At 41.8% G+C, this 22,728-nt stretch overlaps 1 protein-coding gene across 2 annotated transcripts in view; it reads left to right on the top strand.

Moving 5' to 3' along the window:
• Nucleotides 1-22,728, top strand: part of cxxc4 (CXXC finger 4) — a 30,980-nt gene that overhangs the window by 1,883 nt on the left and 6,369 nt on the right. For both annotated transcript variants that reach the window (XM_010740938.3, XM_027283492.1), the window contains exon 2: nucleotides 854-1,792. In XM_010740938.3, the coding sequence (XP_010739240.1) occupies nucleotides 968-1,792 (825 nt within the window). In that variant the 5' untranslated portion in view covers nucleotides 854-967. The remainder of the gene's footprint in view (nucleotides 1-853; nucleotides 1,793-22,728) is intronic.

Here is a 22,728-nt window from a genome sequence, read left to right as displayed (position 1 = left end):
CACTGTAGTTGGTCTGGTTCATGATCTGGATGTAAATCCACCAGTGGCTATCTGTGCTGTTATTGAGTTAATGTAATCGAGCTGACCATGAATGAATACCAGGTGGTCTTGAGAGTCTGGACAGGGTCGTGTTTACATGGATGGACCAGCTTTATTATTTGGATAAGATGAGAGGGGGAAAAAAAAAATTGAAAATGTTTAACTCCGTTGCTCCTGGCACTCAGAGCAGATTAATTTTAAGAGTTTATATTGCAGGCCTAAGGTAAAAAAAAAAAAAGAAAGAAAAATCTTTGTGTTTGTAGCTGCTGCTGTCATATTTTGAATTCTGGTGAGGCTCTCTCTTAACTTTTCAAAATAGTGATATTTTTGTTTGAATATTAAATTTCTATGTTTTGATGAAATGCACCCTGGTGAATTAAAATGTATTTATTCATTCTGTGAAGTAGCTGATTGGACTTTCTTTAAAAAAAATAAATAAATATATATATATATGTAAGAATACTTTGACAAGACGTCTAGGGATTTTTTTTTAAGGCATGGTAATTCATTTTTTCCCCTTATTATAATAATGACATGACGGTCTGTCACAGCTATCACGCTCGTTGTCACTAGATGAAGATCAGTTCTGACTGTTTGTGATAGTTCCATTATGAAACGCAGAGCGTCAACAATGTGCCAGCAGATTCTTCAAATGTTCAGCTGTTATCTTCAGTGAAAAGTTGAAGCAGCTCGAGAAATGAAATCTGATTAGTCTGAAAACATTTGCCTCTTTTATGTGTAACTGTTGTTTTTTTTTTGTTTTGTTTGTTTGTTTGTTTCTTTTTCTTTCTTTCTTTCTTTTTTTCGGTTTTAGCTCTGGAGGAGATAAACCAGGATGGTAACGCACTGTTGGTAACCAGCTTCAGCTCTACAAAGGCCACTGTAACGTCACTCGCTCCTCCGAAACATTGACAGCCATTCCTCAGCCATGTCTAACATAAACAATGCACTTTGCATTGAAAACGGACAGAATGCAGATGTGTCTCTCTTACAAAAGGATAATCTTCAGGATGGTGGATTAAGCCAGCTTTTGGATTATAACGCAGAAATGGAAAGGTACAGGTCTTTTGCAAACTTTTATAAAACCAATGGGGCATTTCCACAGACTGCTAAGATTGCCCGCATCACAACGCCCATTTTTCCCAGTGCTAGAATTGGCATGTCCCCTTGGAACTGTGATAACGCCATGCTCTGGGGAAGGAAATCAGCGGCAATAAACCCTAATAGGACCAGCATGCATAGAAATGACTCCCAGAGGCCGGGGAAGCCTGGCGTGCCGCCAGAGACGCTGCAAATGGCAAATAATAATTTCCTCTCTACCTTATCCCCCGAACACTGCAGACCTTTAGCAGGAGAATGCATGAACAAGCTGAAATGCGGCGCTGCTGAAGCAGAGATAATGAATCTCCCAGAACGCGTTGGAACTTTTTCCGCTATCCCGGCTTTAGGGGGCATCTCATTACCTCCCGGGGTCATCGTCATGACAGCCCTTCACTCCCCCGCAGCCTCAGCAGCCGTTACAGACAGTGCGTTTCAAATTGCCAATCTGGCAGACTGCCCACAGAATAATTCCTCGGTATCCAGTGGAAACCCAGCGAAGAAGAAAAGGAAAAGGTGTGGGGTCTGTGCACCCTGCAGGCGGCTAATCAACTGTGGTGTCTGCAGCAGTTGTCGGAACCGCAAAACGGGCCACCAGATCTGCAAATTTAGGAAATGCGAGGAGCTGAAGAAGAAGCCAGGCTCGTCGCTGGAGGTGAGAACTGGGGCTCTGCTTCCCCTTCTTTTGTTATTATCCCCTTGCACTCCAAAGCATTAACCTTTTCATCCAGTCACGTTCTAAGCCCTTGAAAATTGTTTCCATGCCCACCCATGCCTGAACATCCCCCCGGCTTCTCAAATCTGCCTACCCGCCTAGCCTAATTGGCAGTAATTAGGGGTGTTTGTGTGGAGCGCAAGCTGAGCTTGGCTCAGACACCCCTAATTGCTGCCAGTCAGGCTGGGGCTGGAACGCATCCGAACAACCCCGAGCTTGGCTCAGCTCCAAGCAGGGCTGGGAAATGGTTTTCAGCAGAGAGCCATCCCTCTCTGCACCCGGTCATTTTAACCAATTATGGAAACCGTCTCTGGATGGGGAGAATCAATATCCCACAAAGCCTCAGCCTCCGACCACCAAGAGATGGTGAGAGTGATGGCAGAGCTGCTGATGGTGTTTCTCAAAACATCTCCCCAAGTTTTGTGTGGGGAGGGGAGTGAAGCACCCAGACTGATCCTCTCCCACTGATCCTGCATGATGGTGCATATACAGTACAGCAGGGTTGAGATGAAATCATTTTATATCATATTTGTGTCATAGCGGATCAATCTGGGGCATGATACACATCAAGAAGGGTGCAGAGGCAGAGAAAAACATTGTCACTTAGGACAGAGAAAACCATTTTAAGCGCTGGCTTAATTGACAAGTAGCAAGAGGCAATCAGAGGACAGTGTTGTTTTTAAAGGTTCATTTTAATTGATCTATTTCATAGCTGACATTTGGTTATCACGGGCAAAGACAGAATATGAATGTTAAATTGCAAATGTGGTTTTCTTTTAGCCTGAGAGTTTGAACTTGACTTAACATGAGACGGTATGGATGAGTCACCAACAAATGCAACCTGAGGGCCAGATGATTTGCTCATTAATTAACTCATTAGACATAGAGGAAAGAGAGGTTAATTATAAAATATTACCTGATCTACTGATGGAAAAACATCATGTATGGATTTATTTGTTCATTATGGATCAGTTTGGCGTGTTTTTCTTTTGTTTTATGATGTACATATCACATTTTGCCTCCTTTCAGTGACATTGTGGAAGAACCTGAATGCGAGTGAACCTGAATGAAGCCTGTTCTTGACCAAGCAGTGTTGACAAGCTCGTCGTGACCTAACATATTATTATTTATTCATATGGTTCTCATCATTTATGTCTCATGTACTCTACAATGTGATGCACCATGAAAGTTTTCCATTAATTCAATCCTGGTTTTACCCACAGCTAAAATCCCAGATTTCAATTTTTTGGTTTTGACAGAAGTCAGAAGCATGAAAAGCTTCGCAATCCACAAGAAATCAAATTGTGTTTTTAACCTCTTTGGCTCCAAACAGCAGGCCAGTCATTACAAACATGTTGTGCAGACAAAGTATTGTTCAAACATGAAGAGTTTTCAAAAGTTCACACAACAGGATCAGTTTTAAGGGAACACAAAGAAATGTTTTCTTAAAAACAAGTTATAACAAATCAGTGAGATCATTTCACACATTTCTCTTCCCAACAGAAATCAACTTCTTTCAAGATTTTTTTCTTCAAACAAGGAAGAATATGACAGATCAGTGCACTTGAATTAAGAAAAATGAACTTAAGTTGAGAAACTACCTGAAACAAGGTGATTTATTGGGGTGGGGGTGGAAAATGTTGATTATTTTTGACTTGTTTTAAGAAAATGAGACTTTTAGGACTCACATTAAAGGTAAACATGACTTAATAAGAACCATGGTGCCACAGGGTTGACTATTTCATTCAGTATCTTGTACAGTAGCTTAAATTAAGTATTGGAAAAAGATACAGAATAAGGACTTTTCATGAAGTGTGGGAAACTCTGATTCCTCCTTTTGGAGGAAATTATGATGAAACCAGGCTTCAAGAGTTGAAATAAAGGAGTCACTGATGGATTCTGAGTTATAGTTTGGACGCGTAAGCCACAGAAGTTGCAATCGGAAGCTCATTTAATGTCGACTCCATAACAGGTGTCCCAAACAGGTGTCCAGGAAGCAGCCCTCACATTCATAATGCATGGGTAGATGCACTTTTGGAAAACATCCATTTGCAAAGACGGTTAGAATTACCAAGGGTGTGAAAACCCCCCAAACAAATCCACACTTGCTTTTTAAAAGCTCCTTCACTGAGTTCAGTAATTCATATTATGGACTTCTCCTGCAGTAATTGTTATTTTTGACTCTGCGTCTGTAATTACAGGTGCACCTTCTGCTACGGAAATGGGTTTGAGTCTAAAGGCGTCTTCGAGGTGTGAAGTTGTGCTCTCGCTCCCGCAAACTTTTATACGTGCATTAACAGGGAGTGCGCTTTTTTTTCTCCCCCCCACCTTGTCTACGGTGCTAATAGTTTCTTGCAGTTCATCTGGATTTTATTGAGATGTGAGACGAATCAGGTGCTGAAGTTTAGAAGGAGAATTTACAGCCCGTGCACGTAAATTCACACGTCACACGTATGCACACTCTCAGTCTCTCAGTCTCACACAAACACACTTTGCATCCACGCTCCTACCACATGCTCACAAACAAACAAACACACACCAAACGTGAGCCGAGTCTACCTTTTGCCTTGGAAGAGACGATAAGCTACTGGCAGCCAGTTAGATTTGGCTGTCAGTGTTTTCCACATGGGAATCACCCTGAACTAATTATATCTTAAGCAGCGGTGGAAAATGCAAATCAGAATTTTACTCACACCCCTGAAATCGGAGAGCCAATTTAGTCTAATACCCCCTTTAATTTAGCGCGCTAATGCAAGGCCCTAGAGAATTGCCCTGTGTCACTGCTGTGCTGTTTTGCAGCAGATTCTGCTCTCTCTGTCTCTGTGCTGCTCCCAGGCTCCAGGATGGATTAGTCTGGCAAAGGAATCTCATCTAACCTAACATTTCCCGAGCAGTTACCTTTGCGTAGCTTGAGCTCCTATGGCTCAAAGGTCCTTCATTAACTTTCAAATGCAATAATACTCGTATGTGGGCAAGCTGTGTCTTCGCTTCTGTTTGCCTCACGTGTTTACCTCAACTTTACTCTGATTTCTGCAGAGAGAAGACGCCTAAATTCTGTACATGTAAAAGTTCAGCTTGCCAGCTTGGGTTGCTCGCGAGATTAATTGCGGCACCGCGCGTGAGGGCATCCATATGTCCTTATCATTTTCTAAAGGGAACGAGTTCCAATCTTTTTGGCTTGTGGCCCGTTAAAATAATCCAGCGTCTGGTTCTGACTCCTCGTCACAGGTTATTGTCTTGGTGTGGATGTGATTTGTGAGTAGTTTCATACTTCATTAGGATTAGGAAACAAGGATTTTTTTTTTTACATGCCTGAAGCGGTATTAGTATTTCACACTAAAGAAGCAAAAAGTATAGAATAATTGAGGAAAAATTAACATAGTTTTGTGGTAATTATCTTGGGGTCCTTCCAAGTTATCCTGGGTTTGGAACCACTTCATATTCAGCATCCAACAAGTGGCTCAATGTTAACACCCAGCTTTAAAGTAATCGAATAACCTTTAAAAGGAAAACACGTTGTCGCTGTAGCTCCACAGTGAGGTCAACAACAGCTCTTCAGGTCTTTTCAAAGTTTGTAACGCAAGTTTATTGTAATTTCAGCAAGTTTTAATTTAAATCCAATTAAATTCATCTGGAAAATGTTATATTGCTTTGATGAGTTATTTGTGAACCAAGCTAATATATGCCTTTATAAACAGTTAAAAGTGTGAGCTATACGTCTCCCAACTGATTTAACTTTTCAAACCTTCTTTGAGTTTGTCGATAGAACTTTAATAATCTTTGATTAAGAAATATTAATTAGATCTAATACAGTTTACAATTTACCAGTAGGTGACTGACACTGAGACAATTACAGCTCGAGTGTTAATATGGATGTTCTGACATAAAACAACATGAATTAGAGCAAATGTATAAAGCACCTAAGAAGAAGTTCAGTGCAATATTTGTTGAAAGTCAGAGAAGTTAGTGTCTATTTTTCCATCTGAGTTGTGCAGTGAGGATTTTAATTTAATCAGTCCAGCAAAAACACCCGATCAGCTTAGTGACGTCTTACAGAAAGACTTCCAGTCGAGCTAAACTTACAATATAACATCTAACCTGACTCTGAGATCATTTACATGTGAATTTGAGTTGTACGCTGCATGTATGTAAAAGACTTTCTGCTGAAGGACTCTCTATGAAGCAGGAGTTTAATACCTACAAATAGATATTTAAAACAATAACAACTAGAGACAAGAATCTCGTAGGATCACAGGATTTGATCAGGTTGTTGACAATATTGGCAGGCAACAATGCGACTTAAATAGAACTGCTGTATTTTATGTTTAAAGTACAGCAAAAAAAACAAACACAGAAAACAGGCACAGTGAAGAAAAAAAAGCATGAAAAGAAAAAAAAAATACAATTGGACAGATTTCTCATTTTAGTTAGACAAATGTCAAAGGCCATCATCAAGTCATAAACAGGAAAACAGCATCCTAGAGTACGGGGATATCCTCCCCCCCAGCCCCCCGCCCTCTCTCCTTCTGTTCTTTGTGCAGTGTTGATATGACTACATGAAATGGGTGAGATGAAAAGGTGGCATGGCTGCCTAGAAACCTTTTTGCTATTGTGATAAAAGACAAGGCCCAAAATGGTAGGAAGCGGGACCTTGAGGAAAATAGCTTGGATTCAGCCCCTTAATGAGAGCACGGGAGCCAAATAAGCAACGGCAGCCAGGTCTAATTTGTTTTAGGTGTGCTCAGAATAGATAAGGACAAATCTGTGGCCTTCACCCCCTCCCCCCAACCTTTGCCTCCCTGGAGATAACACTGAGCGCTGCCAGCCAATCTCCGTAGGCAAAGGAGAAGGGGTAAAGAAATATAAAAAAATAAAATAAAATAAAAAAAACGAAGCAAGCCTGAGGGACAGACGGCCTTTAGATCTGCAGATCTCCAACTTACTGGATTTATTCAAGCTTTAAAACTGCAGATTAATTTGGTCGCAGAGGTCTGGAGGAGTGTGAAAAAAAAAAAAGGAAAGAGAAATGAGGCTGTACGCCGCCGCGCATCTCAACCTAAAGGGCAACCTTAAGCTCCTGTCAAGACAATAGGATTTTGCCATCTGAACCACGATGCAGACCGCTTAATTATACACATTTTCCCTGCAAGCTACCCTCGGCTACTTAAGAGCATGGGCCCCCTTATTCATTGTCATGCCCTTTTTCCCCTAGATTGGTCGTGCTGTGTGGATTTTCTGTCAGCTTCCATTTGCAGCGAGTAGCTGTCCTCCTTAAGGCCTTTCCTGTGCTCAGAAAGGCACAACCGCACGGCACTGTTAAAGAATTCATCGTTTTTGCCACTGCCGCCAATTAAGGCCAAAGCGTAATCGGAGGCGTCTGGACGATGCCCTTACATTATGTGGTCTGCCGCCTCCTCTGCCCCTGTTTGATTTAACATCCCTGGTTCAGTGGTGAAAGAGAACTCATTGTCATTGTCTTTATTATAATGCGAGGAGGGAGAGGAAGAGAGAGACAGGGATGGGGATGCGGGGGGGGGGATAGAAAGCAGCCCAGTGGAGGGTGGACAGCGTGAAAGAGCAGGTGCGGGAGGACGTTAATGTGTGGCACTTTAAATTTTAAACAGATGAGAATAAATTATTGATGCTGACTCTGGCTGAGAAGTTAAAAGGTATCTCGTCATTACTGAGAGCCTGTATGAAAAAAAAAAAAGTGTGAGAGAAAAGTCTTCAGCGAATGCATCGCGGGAGCGCTGTGCATCGCAGCGAGGTGTTGTTGTTTTTTTTTTGTTCTCCATATAAAATGATGTAAGCTTCACTGTTTTTTTTTATTTCTGCTCATATTTTATGTTTTTGGCTCTAATGCAACAATTCAACTCCAGTATACTGTTTTTTTTTTTTTTTTTACAAAACCTTTTCCATTAAAGAAACATTGGCCTAATTGAGTTAAGTGCAACAAGGCCGGTGGCAAATAAGTGATTGAACTGATTAAGAGCCAGATGAGGAAAAATGTTCTTGAATGTTCACTGTTCAGTCAGCTATTACTAAATACTTCCAACAGGAATATTGCTGCTTCCTTTGTCGCTACATACACAGCTATACATGCTGTTGCATTGGTCATTTTTTATTAAGTATGACGTTGGTCAAAACATACAGTCACATCGCAGTTTCTATCTGTGATTGTTAAGTTGCTCTCATTGGCTAACCCAAGAAGAATATTTAATAGTAGAATCGATTTCATTAATTACAGTGCAATGCTTGTGGTTCCGGATAGCACTCCCTCATATCACATGATACAAATACGAGTTGTCTTGACACCCAGTGCATGTCTTTGGGCCGTGGGAGGAAGCTGGAATGCCTGGAGAGAAACCAAACAGATACGATGAGAACATGCAAAACTCAATACAGAAACGTCACGTCACTTTCATAAGCGAGTTTGGTTGGAAAGTAGATGAACCTACTGTTGTCCAGTCTGATCAGTATCATGGATTTAGACAATGAATCTGTTTGCTGAAGCAGAGTCAGTCAGAATCTTGGTGCCAGTTTTCTAGTGGCCAACCGGCAGAACTGCATCAAATAAACAACTCTGGCCTAAAAAGTATTTTCCATAAAGACCTCCAACATATAAAGGACATTCATTGGTATTAGAAGTGGACAAACCAGGAAGAAAGAGTCATCTTATAATTCACATCCCCCCTTCAGATCTTCTATCAAACAATTCAGACCAGACTTTTGGTCATTGGTAAAAACCTGCTAGTTTCTAGTCATACAAGACTGAGATTTATGATCACAACATTGTTTTATGTGTAATGCAGAGTTGTTGTGAAGTTAAAAAAGGGCAGCATGGGCATGTGTTGTATCGTCAGCGATCTTCTCACTTATGAAAAGTTAATGCTCTAACCAACAGTCTACAATTGTGCTGAAGCAGGCATGTAATTAATATGAATAGAATTGATTGCTAAAAAGGCGACAAGCCACCACTTATTCATAATATCGGATTAAAATAATCCTACGAAGGTCAAGCATTGACAGACCTGCATTGAACCCATCGTGTAGATGATCTGCTCCGTGTATGACGGTACACCTTCGCTTTACTTTCCACATCTCTCGGTCTGCCCCGCTTACTCTCTCGCTCGAACATTGATCTCTTTGACAGACCACTAAATTACAGTTCTTCTATCGATTTTCCTCGAGTCAAACCTCAAAATTCTCCTCACTGCTCATAACACTTGCATCCTGCTCTGTGTCTGGTTGCCTAAGATGATGACATTACCCTGGGTCTGGGTCTGGATCTGATGCTGTGGGTTCACTGACCGGCGAAGATAAGAGCTCATTTTGCATGAAACTGTAATTTCTCAGTCAGCCATGTACAACATGTACACTCTAGTTACGCTACCCTATTTTACTAATTTCTTTTGGACCTGCATGCTAACCCGACAAAATATTTTTCATTTCCAACCAAACCCATTTGCCTGTGGGCAAACATCACTACTTCCAGAAATCGACTTCTTAACTTCTTATAATTTGGAATTTTTATGTATTTCCCATCATTGCTGAACGTTTTCAAAAGCATACTCCAAGTGTTTGGATTGACTTCTTGCCTTCCAAGAAGCTGCTGCTTTTTCATCACCTGCAGAGATTGGTGGTTTGAAAATAGATAATCCATCACAGGAGAACTTCTGCTCTATGTTTGTTAAAGTGACATTATCAGTGTTTTTTTTCTGCATCGCAGCTCCAAACTGACATATAAACTACATGTATGTCCATGTGTATATTTGACCTAGAGACTAAAAATATAGGAGTTTACAAGCATTTGGATGTAAAAAGCATCATAAAACTGCCTTTGGTTCACTGTTCTTGTGTAAAAAGCATCATAAAACTGCCTTTGGTTCACTGTTCTTGTATTACTACTTGAAATTTGATGGTGTGTTGCCTCTCCTCTCCTTGTTTGGAGGTGATTACACCAACCAAAACCTCTAAAGCTGCAGAACATTTATCACTGAGTTTTGTTGCGGCAAGTCACTATTGAACCCAGAGGAATTTGCATGGTAGATGAGTTAAAGCATAGAAAAAATGCCCCTTTAACTGTTTAACTTGCAAAATACCTTGATATAGGTCGCAATATTGAGTTGCGAAAGAAAAAGAAAACTCAAATCTTTGTTAACCTCGTTGTACTTGGCAAAATAGATTAAATGTTATATACGGGGCCATAGAATTGCAGTTCTGCAGATGCACTAATGAGTTTATATCTATAGGTTAAAAGGCTTAAATGACAGATGGCCTTGTGCCATTCATCCAAGGAAACTAATGTGAAAGTCAATTTGTAAGTGACAACTGATCGGTCAACGTGGTTTAAGCGTCTCAGCTTCTGCAAGTCAAATCCTCGCATGCTGCCACCACCTCTATTGTGGCTCTGCGCTCAGATTATGAATATTTCATGGCAAGCATCTGACACCATGCCCAGAAAGATATTTCAAGGTTTTTTTTTCTGATAGAAACCCTGGGGTTAGAGAGTGTCACAGAGGCGTGAAGTCAGTCTGTGGCCCCCAGGCAAAGGATAGGATTTATGATGCACCGGTTGATGACATCAGGTGGATATTTTCATTCCTGAGCGGAGAGCCCCTTTGTCCTCCACGACTGATAAACCATTGAGCTGTTCTCAGTTTGTTGTCACTCCTGAAAAGATCTGTTTTGTCTGCAGCGTTCTGTTGAGTAGAGAAATGATTTCAATCTGCTCAGAGTGCAAGCTGTGTTTTGACAAACTGTGACCGGTTTTCCCGTCTGATCAGCGTGGAGCTGGAATGACTAAGCAAGGGGAGGGTGGGGGGCTCTGCTTGGATTAGCTCTGTCATAAACGCTGCCTTTTAGCATATTACATTGCCTACTGGCTTTCTCCTAAGGAAATCTCTCTTGTTTTAATCTTTGTCAACTAAAGCATACTTATGTAATTCCTTGTTTTAGGGTGCTTCGGGTGGAATATTAGTCGTGTGAATCTAACCAGATGACTTTAATCCTTGTTTTTTTGTTCTTTTACTTGAGTTATTGCACGTGTCAGATAAATTCAATAAAGCCAAATTAAGTAAGTAAATTAAGTTAAGAAACTTCCAATGCTGTATATATATCTATATACATATATAAACGCATAAGTACGGAGCTTTCTCACCTTTTTGGCATGTGACCTCTTAAACTAGAATTATGCTTATACATGGGTGTAATGACTGAGCGCAGGTCTCACAGAGGAGCCGATACGCACACCTCTCAAATGTCAACCACGCATTGCGCAGACTGGCACGTCAAGTAAAGTCTCTTGGTTGATTCAGTACCTGTCAGGAAATGAAAATAGATGTAAACGGTATGGATACAAGTATGAAAGAAACAGCTACGGCAATGTATCTGAGCACGCACGTTCACCTGAAGAAGCATACTTCTTGCTTCAAAACAAAGAAATGTCGACTTGTGGTCACTTTTCATTAGTTGTACATGTCCAGTTCAAACATGCAGTGATGTTTGTTCCAAAGCAGTACTCAAAAATTCACAAGACAAAAAACAAAGAAAGTTTTTACTGCTTTCCACTTCTGGTACTCATCTCATCTCCTGGATAATTGTGTGTTACTTAAGGTTTATGTTTCGGAGAAGTCGTGTCCATCAGTTCAGCATGTTAGAATAAGTTGAAATCATTCAGTCAGGAGAAAGAATGGACCCTGTATACATGACGTCACTCGCAGGTTTCTGAAGAGCTGTTGTGAAGCTCAGAATGTGGTGGACCTGAGGTGGGCCAAATAACACCTGGGTGCTCAAACAAGCTACCTGTAATTGCACCTGTCAGTCAAAGTGGCAAATAATTTGAACAGGTGAGTTCTCTAAAAATTCACCCTCAGTACAGTTGTTATGAACGAAGAAATTAGCTGTTGAGACCAAAACTGTTTTTTGTACCAGGCTGTAAACATGTTTATTTCTGCTGTGAAGTTGGACATTTAAACATGGGGACTTATGCAATTCTGTAGCCAGTCTCAAGTGGCCGTTTGAGGAACTGCAGTTTTTTTGATCAGCTTCACTTCACAGCCGCAAACGTTGCCGCTTGACTGAACCTCAGCCTCTGCAGAAGTGAGACCCTTGCAGTTGTTAGCAGAACGTAGAACCATGTTGCCAAAATTCATCCAAAACGTACCCATAATCCAAACCCGGATTCATTTAAACAATTTTCTCAACAGCCTAATCTTCAACTTCCCGGTGGCGTTAGCAGTGCATGTAATTGAACTTTAAGCTCCATGACTGGATCTTTCTTAGCAAAAATGCACCTTGGGAGTCACAGTTTACGTCTCATCTCACTTTTTTTTTTACACACAGGCTTGTACGTTCAGCTTTTTCTTTTTTTTTTCTTTTTTATCATCAAAAAATCAAGATATTTTCTCTCTTTATTCAAGGAAGTTTTACAGAGAGCAGAAAAAAAACACCCACGCAATTACACACATTCACACCTGGTAGCTGCCCAACAACACGGCACAGTCTGACCTGCTGGCCACTGAGCAGCTCCACGGGAGCGGCTGGGGTTAAGGGCACATCAGAGATGGTAATGAGGGAGAAATTAACCGCAGAAGTTTGATGTCCGCCCATGCACCCTAGCACTAACACTGGAAAATTATTTTAACTTACACCTTTAATAACTTGTAACATCTTTAACTCATACCTTCTGTATAACAAGTAGCATAGAGCCACTGCAGGTGCAAATTGGCCATGTGTATTAAAAATCTTATTTACTGAACCGAAATTTCTGCTACTCAATGAATTTAATGCACAGATAGATTTGAATCAAGTCTCCATTACGTGAGTGCAAGTAAAGATTCAACTTCAGCTGTGTGTATTTTCTAAGCCTAACCTAAATATTATGTTGATTTACAGTAAATATGCAGAGCTCTGCATATAGACCTTCTGAGTTTAAGGGCTCCCACACAGATGCTGAGAAATCTGCTCAAAACAAGAAGGCCTGCTCCTACTTTGCATTTCAATTTAACATTTCAGAGAACTGGCAGCATGTTGCCTCGCTTAGCCCTCGCTTCGTTACACCCACATGGCTTCTCGCCGTGCTTGCTGACGTCTTCCACTGTTCAAAGGGCTGCGACTTGGCTGAGAAATTGGGGATTTCCATACCAGATCCCTCAGGTGTCTACACATTCAAACGCGTGTCCTGCTCATCTTCCTCCTCCTCCTCCTCCCCCGCTCCCATCCTACAACGCCTGCCCTTCTCACTGCTCACACTGCTCTGATTTCCCGTCTCGAAGCTCAATTGACCCCGCCGCTGTGTCTCTTTGTTTTGTTTTCCTGAAATCTCAGCAGCACCTGAAAGCCTCTCCGCTGTCTCCCATATAGGGCTTGCTCCCAGAGGAGAGTTAGCTTTGTAGCAGCCCTGTGTAAAATTGCTTTACTTGGACAAGGATACTTAGGTGAAGCTAATTGAAATGGAGGCCGGCACTGTTGTACTTAGTAGCAGGTAGGTGATCCCAGCTACAGACTGCAGCCTCTGACCTAAGGGTGCTGCCTCAGTTTCTTCCTACGAGGGTCGGCTCAGCCTCCGTCTGTGTGGGCAGGGATTTTCCATGCATGATAAATGGAAGAGGCACGGTGTCTGAGTGCTGTTCCAGCAGCAGAACGTCGCTCCCTTTTTAGCCTAGATATCTCTCAGTGCGCTGGTGCATTGTGTGAGATTCTTATTCTGTGTTATAGGGTGACATAATTTGAACTAGTTACTTTAAGGCCTCATTTCTACCATTGTTCCATATTTTGATATTCCTAATTTTTATTTTTTCAAAATACATTTCAGATTGCCATGTTTTTTTGTGCCTTCCTTGGTTGTTGTATAGAGGTACTGTGTCTCCTGTGTTTTTAGATTTGAGCTACTTGGTTAAGGCTCAGGAACATTTGTGTGTTTTGGGTTAAATATTGAAAGTCAATGTGCCCCAGCTTGTGTTTTAATGTTGACTGACAAGAGTGGAAGTTAAAGAACATAAACATTTTGCAACTGGAATTAAATGATTTTCTTTGTTGTATTGAAAAAAAAAACATAATTTATCTGCAGTATGCAAACTGCAAAACATGCATATTATTTGCATGTTATTGCCCCAATTCATAAGCATTCATAAAACATTTAATAAATGGTTCATAACACACAATAATGTAGCTGTAAGCAGATATAAGTGTGTATTTGACAACCTCTACAACTCCCTCGCGTTACTCAAATATTTGTCTGCGTTCATCCACAATTAAAAGCCAGTTATGGCTTCTCGTAACGATCCCATATGTTTACACTTCCTATGGATACTGATCTGTCTTCATAGCACTCAAAGACATCTGATGTCATTAAACTCAATGCTGAACACCTGAAATATAACAGGCATCCTCTGGCACGGTGGTAAAAGTACATACTTTATAACATCTGTGCGGATTCAGCCGTAGACCTCGTTGCTCAGCGTTTCCTGTTTGTATCCCGACTGTCAATATCCAATAAATGCAAAATAGATTTATCAAAATTGCAATGATTTTCTAAATTGGCCCGTATCAAACAAGTCAAGCTGTTGCATATGATTTCTATCTCTCTTTCAGTTAACAGTTCAGATTATTTGCTACAATCCAATCTAGTAAATTCATCTCGTTTTCACACGAGGCAGAAGCTCTGCGATCTCTTGAATCGTCCTGAAACTTCTGAGCTTCTTACAACTTCACGTCCCAATCGGTGATGTCACTGACTAAGCAGGTGTTTTGCCGTCGGCAGCTGATGGAAAACATCTGCTGTGACATCACGGATCGGGGCGTGTCCGGAGGAGAGCAGCAGCTTGCAGTTCAGCAGCTTTCTGCCATATGTGACTCAGTCCGGATTTACCGTTTTTCAGACATTTGACTGTAGGTGTTTCCAACACATCCCCGGCTTCCCTCGCGAAGTGACATATTGCGGCGCCGCCCCAGTTATACGGGGCCCGTTCCATTTCACCGTCCACTCAATAGCCTTCCTGACTGTTTGATAAAAAAAAGTGTATTTTCTGAAGCCACTCAGGCTTGGCCTGTCTCACTGCAAACCCACTCCTATGGCGGACTAGTAAAATATACGTCCTACAGGAATACTGCACTGTAATTACATTCCCCCATTAGCATACGGAGGCTTGGAGTCACACTGCACTCAGCCTCCAGCAGCTCTTTGCCATATGGTCCGTCTGCGCTGCTCAGGCGATATTTGGCAAGACTTTTGCAGAAGGTCAAATATCAAGTCAGAGGACTGTGCCAGAATTGCATCTATGCTAATTGCTCTCTCTCTCTTCCTCTGCTCCCTCATCCATCTCATACTCCTCTCTCTCTCTCTCTCTGTTCTCTTCCTCCTCCTCTCCCACTGAAGTAAGTAATCTGCTTTAGGATGTTTCTGAGATGGAGATGGATTTGGTTTTCCTTCGCTGCCCCTCAGCCTAATCTCCCCCCTGTGACCACCCCTCCTCTCCTAGGCATAGCTCTTAAGCACACCATCATACACACCACCACCACCCCCCAACCCTCCTTCTTCATACATGCCTAGTCAGCAAAAAACTCCCAAATTCCTCATTACTCACAAACATCCGCAATACACTTAGCTTGATTTGCTCGAATGGATGCCTGCTGCAAAGCTGGACCTTGCTCGAATTAAAAGATTGTAGCTGTATTTCAGTACCGGAATGCTATCACAACACCGGTGTACTCGGCTTCTTTGTCTGCGCATTAAGTGTCGTGACTCGCAAGAATATTTAAGTGGGACGGTTAGGTGAATACATGAGCTATTTGGAGGGGAAATAGGTGGAAAGAAAATGGCTTTCGGTATTCCACTTAATTTGTTAATATCTAATACTTTAAGTCCTCAGTGGAAATGAATATTATAAATATTATAGAGCTTAGAAAAATGCTGGTAGATGTCTGCAAGGGTTGAAAAAATACTTAGGCCGCAGAGATTTTGATCTTATATTGATTCTCAGGGGAATAAAATGCTTATTTCAACTCATGCTAATAATAAACCACACGCCTTGATTTTGTATTAAAAACCATCATAAGTTGGACGATATTCTCAATTCTAAATGAAGTTAACTCCTTTAATTCTGCTTTCCAAAGACCTCACGTTTCTGTAGTGATGATGAAATGTTTCTAAAAAAAATACCAGGAATATTTTGTAAAATTGAGCACATTTGTTCCTGTACTTAAAAGGTGTACTCTGAAAATTATAATCTGAGGGAACTTGTGAAATAAATTAAACGTCTAATTGGCGAGGGCGTAGTGTTTAATTAAAAACAATTTTGGCTGCGAGCGTGACACACTGTAGGATCAGTGCAAAGATCAGTCGGGGAGTATCTGCCAGAAAACATTCCTCAAAAGGTGTATGTTAGTTCCAAAAGCTGTCAGATAAATGTAGTAGAAAGTCGAATATTTCCCTCTGAATTGTTGTTGGGTCATAAAGTGAAAATACTCAAGTAAAGTGCAAATGCCTAATGTACTGTAGGACTTAAGTACAATAGTTAAAGATGTAGATGTAAATCAGCTTGTAAATGTGTCCTCCAAACAAAAGCAAAAGTCTCAAGTTGGAGTCTATGAAACATTAACTTTCCTATAATATTATGATGATTTAGATTTAAGATGTTTTCGGGGCAAACATTTTCTGGACATAAAACAACAAAAAAGATTATTTCATCTTATTTCAGCTCTTTATTTACGTATCATCACCAGAAGCATTGTCATCGATGATACTCATGCAGGGAATATTCGAGGTTTAAGTTTTAGCGCAGAGAGTCTGTTTGCGTTATGGTGCTGTGGTGCAGGACGGAGGAGGGGGGTGGGGTTGCAGGGCAGTGGCGCGTGGATGACTAGATGACTGGTCTGTCCGTGAAAAGCGGCCTTGGAGAGGTACCTTTTATAAACGGCATTGGGGTGGCTAGAATATTGGCTACAAGCTTCAAGATGAGATTTCTACCCCCACCCACCAACGGCGGTAACAGTGCAGGTGATGGATTGCTATACCTTCCAGGTTTGAGCTTGGCAACGCCCCAATATTCCCGCAGAATAAAGTGACAGGCAATATATAACACATCAGTTAAGGCTGACTGCACTGCTGAAACTTTTTCCACCCCCCACCGTCGTCCCCCACCTCTTCTTTCTTATACCTGGAGATCAGCACTGAATGTTTGGCTTTGCTCCCAAAGTCCTCCTTCCTTCACTGTGATGAAACACGCTCTCTCCTCCTCGTTTCCCTCACTATTTTCCTCCCGTCTCTTCCTAGTTTTGTCTGCCTCCCCACCAGTTCCCCTATAAGAAAAAATAATCAAAGTCATTTTCGCTGCATGTGTCATTTTATATAGAAATGATCACAGACTTAACTTTTCTGACTGTAGTTCTGAGGTGTCGGATTTACTTGGGCGGCTTTGCGAAGCGCAAGGTGGTGAAAAAGAAAACAAATTGACCGACCCGGGTGTGCACACAAACTTCACTTGCAGTCGTGACGCTGTATGAAAATTGTTTGTAATTATGTTTTTTTTTTTAAAGTCAGCGTCCAGACAGCTAACGCAGTGTCAGCCGCAGTGTGTGTGTGTGTGTGTGTGTGTTAAGAGAGAGGGGATGGCAGTGGTATTTATTTATATATATTTTGTTTGCAGCCTGTCAGAGCTGCATCCAAAAGGATTGCAGTTATGAAAAGTAGCCTGGTTCCTGGTCTGTAAGTTAATAAATTATGGGTATTGTAAGGGTAATGTATGTATGGGCCATGTGTTATAATGAGCATACTGAAACACATCAGCTCACTCCCACAGGTTTGCTATTCAACCTGCCCAGTGCCAATGTGTCTCTCCCTGCGATACCTCCCTTTATGCCCCCCCTCCCTCCTATACGTATATCTGTCTCTGCCCTGCTTCTATCCGTTCCATCTCTACTCTGATTTTTCTGCCACTACCACATTTTTCCAGGATACTTTTTCATCTCTAACACATTTTTTTTTTTTTTATCTTAGAGTATGAGGGGATTCTTGAAAATTCCTAGACAGAAAAAGAAAGGCAGCAATGGTGGTGGAGGTGGAGGGAGAGAGAGAGGGAGGGGGGGGCTGAGTGAGTTAGTAGGTCGCAGCAAAAAAAAAAAAAATCACCCGTAATTATGGTGAATTAAAAGTTTTATGATGTTATGCATTCCTCTGTGTGTGTGTGTGTGTGTGTGTGTGTGTGTGTGTGTGTGTGTGTTTGGGGCAGATGGCACTGGCATTGTGTGAGAGTGGGCATCGTGCCCACACGGGTCAGCGTGGTGGTTGCCGTGAGCGACGGTGGCGGTTGCCTGTGGATACGAAGATGGAGGGAGGGAGTTGGCACGTCGTTGTGCCAAAGGGTGACATAATTTGAACTAGTTTACTTTAAGGCCTCATTTCTGCATTGTTCCATTTTTGATATTCCTAATTTTTATTTTTTCAAAATACATTTCAGATTGCCATGTTTTTTTGTGCCTTCCTTGGTTGTTGTATAGAGGCAAGACGGACGTTTGGAGGCCGAGGTTTTATGTACTGTGTCTCCTGTGTTTTTAGATTTGAGACTTGGTTAAGGCTCAGGAACTTGTGTGTTTTGGGTTAAATATTGAAAGTCAATGTGCCCAGCTTGTGTTTTAATGTTGACTGACAAGAGTGGAATTAAAGAACATAAACATTTTGCAACTGGAATTGAAGATTTTCTTTGTTGTATTAAAAAAAACATAATTTATCTGCAGTATGCAAACTGCAAAACATGCATATTATTGCATTTATTGCCCCAATTCATAAGCATTCATAAAACATTTAATAAATGGTTCATAACACAATAATGTAGCTGTAAGCAGATATAAGTGGTATTTGACAACCCTACAACTCCCTCGCGTTACTCAAATATTTGTCTGCGTTCATCCACAATTAAAACCCAGTTATGGCTTCTCGTAACGATCCCAATGTTTACACTTCCTATGGATACTGATCTGTCTTCATGGCACTCAAAGACATCTGATGTCATTAAACTCAATGCTGAACACCTGAAATATAACAGGCATCCCTGGCACGGTGGAAAGTACATACTTTATAACATCTGTGCGGATTCAGCCGTAGACCTCGTTGCTCAGCGTTTCCTGTTTGTATCCCGACTGTCAATATCCAATAAAGCAAAATAGATTTATCAAAATTGCAATGATTTTCTAAATTGGCCCGTATCAAACAAGTCAAGCTGTTGGCATATGATTTCTATCTCTCTTTCAGTAACAGTTCAGATTATTGTGCTACAATCCAATCTAGTAAATTCATCTCGTTTCCACACGAGGCAGAAGCTCGCGATCTCTTGAATCGTCCCGAAACTTCCGAGCTTCTTACAACTTCAGTCCCGATCGGTGAGTCACTGGCTAAGCAGGTGTTTTGCCGTCGGCAGCTGATGGAAAACATTGCTGTGACATCACGGATCGGGGCGTGTCCGGAGGAGAGCAGCAGCTTGCAGTTCAGCACTTTCTGCCATATGTGACTCAGTCCGGATTACCGTTTTTCAGACATTTGACTGTAGTGTTTCCAACACATCCCCGGCTTCCCTCGCGAAGTGACATATTGCGGCGCGCCCATTATACGCCTTCCATTTCACCGTCCACTCAATAGCCTTCCTGACTGTTTTGATAAAAAAAGTGTATTTTCGAAGCCACTCAGGCTTGGCCTGTCTCACTGCAAACCCACTCCTATGGCGGACTAGTAAAATATACGTCCTACAGGAATACTGCACTTTAATTACATTCCCCCATTAGCATACGGAGGCTTGGAGTCACACGCACTCAGCCTCCAGCAGCTCTTTGCCATATGGTCCGTCTGCGCTGCTCAGGCGATATTGGCAGAACTTTTGCAGAAGGTCAAATATCAAGTCAGAGGACTGTGCCAGAATTGCATCTATGCTAATTGCTCTCTCTCTCTTCCTCTGCTCCTCATCCATCTCATACTCCTCTCCTCTCTCGCTCTGTTTCTCTCCCTCTCCTCTCTCCACTGAAGTAAGTAATCTGCTTTAGGATGTTTCTGAGATGGAGAGGGATGGTTTGTTCCTTCGCTGCCCCTCAGCCTAATCTCCCCCTGTGACCACCCTCCTCTCCTAGGCATAGCTCTTAAGCACACCATCATACACACCACCACCACCCCCAACCCTCCTTCTTCATACATGCCTAGTCAGCAAAAAACTCCCAAATTCCTCATACTCCACAAACATCCGCAATACACTTAGCTTGATTTGCTCGAAGGGATGCCTGCTGCAAAGCTGGACCTTGCTCGAATTAAAAGATTGTAGCTGTATTTCAGTACCGGAATGCTATCACAACACCGGTGTACTCGGTTCTTTGTCTGCGCATTAAGTGTCGTACTCGCAAGAATATTAAGTGGGACGGTTAGGTGAATACATGAGCTATTTGGAGGGGAAATAGGTGGAAAGAAAATGGCTTTCGGTATTCCACTTAATTGTTTAATATCTAATACTTAAGTCCTCAGTGGAAATGAATATTATAAATATTATAGAGCTTAGAAAAATGCTGGTAGATGTCTGCAAGGGTTGAAAAAATACTTAGGCCGCAGAGATTTTGATCTTATATTGATTCTCAGAGGAATAAAATGCTTATTTCACTCATTGCTAATAATAAACCACACGCCTTGATTTTGTATTAAAAACCATCATAAGTTGGACGATATTCTCAATTCTAAATGAAGTTACTCCTTTAATTCGCTTTCCAAAGACCTCACGTTTCTGTAGCGATAGAAAATGTTTCTAAAAAAAATACCAGGAATATTTTGTAAATTGAGCACATTGGCTTTGTTCCTATACTTAAAAGGTGTACTCTGAAAGTTATAATCTGAGGGAACTTGTGAAATAAATTAAAGTCTAATTGGCGAGGGCGTAGTGTTTAATTAAAAACAATTTTGGCTGCGAGCGTGACACACTGTAGGATCAGTGCAAAGATCGCGGGGAGAATCTGCCAGAAAACATTCCTCAAAAGGTGTATGTTAGTTCCAAAAGCTGTCAGATAAAGTAGTAGAAAGTCGAATATTTCCCTCTGAATGTTGTTGGGTCATAAAGTGGAAATACTCAAGTGCAAATGCCTAATGTACTGTAGGACTTAAGTAAAATAGTTAAAGATGTAGATGTAAATCAGCTTGTAAATGTGTCTCCAAACAACAAAAGTCCAAGTTGGAGTCTATGAAACATACTTTCCTATAATATGTAGATTTAAGATGTTTTCGGGGCAAACATTTTCTGGACATAAACAACAAAAAAGATTATTCATCATATTTCAGCTCATTTATTTACGTATCATCACCAGAATCATTGTCATCGATGATTTCCATGCAGGGAATATTCGAGGTTTAAGTTTTAGCGCAGAGAGTCTGTTTGCGTTATGGTGCTGTGGTGCAGGACGGAGGAGGGGGGTGGTGTGGGGGGGGTTGCAGGGCAGTGGCGCGTGGATGACTAGATGACGGTCTGTCCGTGAAAAGCGGCCTTGGAGAGGTACCTTTTATAAACGGCATTGGGGTGGCTAGAATATTGGCTACAAGCTTCAAGATGAGATTTCTACCCCCACCCACCAACGGCGGTAACAGTGCAGGTGATGGATTGCTATACTTCCAGGTTTGAGCTGGGCAACGCCCCAATATTCCCGCAGAATAAAGTGACAGGCAATATATAACACATCAGTTAAGGCTGATGCACTGCTGAAACTTTTTCACCCCCCACCGTCGTCCCCCACCTCTTCTTTCTTATACCTGGAGATCAGCACTGAATGTTTGGCTTTGCTCCCAAAGTCCTCCTCCTTCACTGTGATGAAAAACGCTCTCTCCTCCTCGTTCCCTCACTATTTTCTCCCGTCTCTTCCAGTTTTGTCTGCCTCCCCACCAGTTCCCCTATAAGAAAAAAAATCAAAGTCATTTTCGCTGCATGTGTCATTTTATATAGAAATGATCACAGACTTAACTTTTCGGACTGTAGTTCTGAGGTGTCGGATTACTGGCGGCTTTGCGAAGCGCAAGGTGGTGAAAAAGAAAACAAATTGACCGACCCGGGTGTGCACACAAACTTCCCTTGCAGTCGTGACGCTGTATGAAAATTGTTTGTAATTATGTTTTTTTTTTTAAAGTCAGCGTCCAGACAGCTAACGCAGTGTCAGCCGCAGGTGTGTGTGTGTGTGTGTGTGGTGTGTCAAGAGAGAGGGGATGGCAGGGTATTTATTATATATATTTTGTTGCAGCCTGTCAGAGCTGCATCCAAAAGGATTGCAGTTATGAAAAGTGGCCGGGTTCCTGGTCTGTAAGTTATAAATTATGGGTATTGTAAGGGTAATGTATGTATGGGCCATGTTTAAATGAGCAACTGAAACACATCACGCTCACTCCCACAGGTTTGCTATTCAACCTGCCCTGGCAAATGTGTCTCTCCCTGCGATACCTCCCTTTATGCCCCCCCCCCCCCTATACGTATATCTGTCTCTGCCCTGCTTCTATCCGTTCCATCCTACTCTGATTTTTCTGCCACTACCACATTTTCCAGGATACTTTTTCATCTCTAACACATTTTTTTTTATTTTTTATCTAGAGTATGAGGGGATTCTTGAAAATTCCTAGACAGAAAAAGAAAGGCAGCAATGGTGGTGGAGGGAGAGAGAGAGGGAGGTGGGGGGGGTGAGTGAGTTAGTAGGTCGCTGCAAAAAAAAAAAAAAAAATCACCCGTAATTATGGTGAATTAAAAGTTTTATGATGTTAGGCATTCCTCTTTGTGGGGTGTGTGTGTGTGTGTGGTGTGTGTGGCTTAAGTGGTGTGTGGTTGGTGGGGATGGATGGAGGGGACGGGGACGGGGGCGGGGGGGGGTCTCTGTGACAA

This window comes from Larimichthys crocea, chromosome X, assembly GCF_000972845.2.
Source record: "Larimichthys crocea isolate SSNF chromosome X, L_crocea_2.0, whole genome shotgun sequence".
In the NCBI taxonomy this organism is placed as follows: Eukaryota; Metazoa; Chordata; class Actinopteri; family Sciaenidae; genus Larimichthys; species Larimichthys crocea.
The sequence above is the reverse complement of the archived record's forward strand: the minus strand, read 5'-3'. Positions and strand labels throughout refer to the sequence as shown.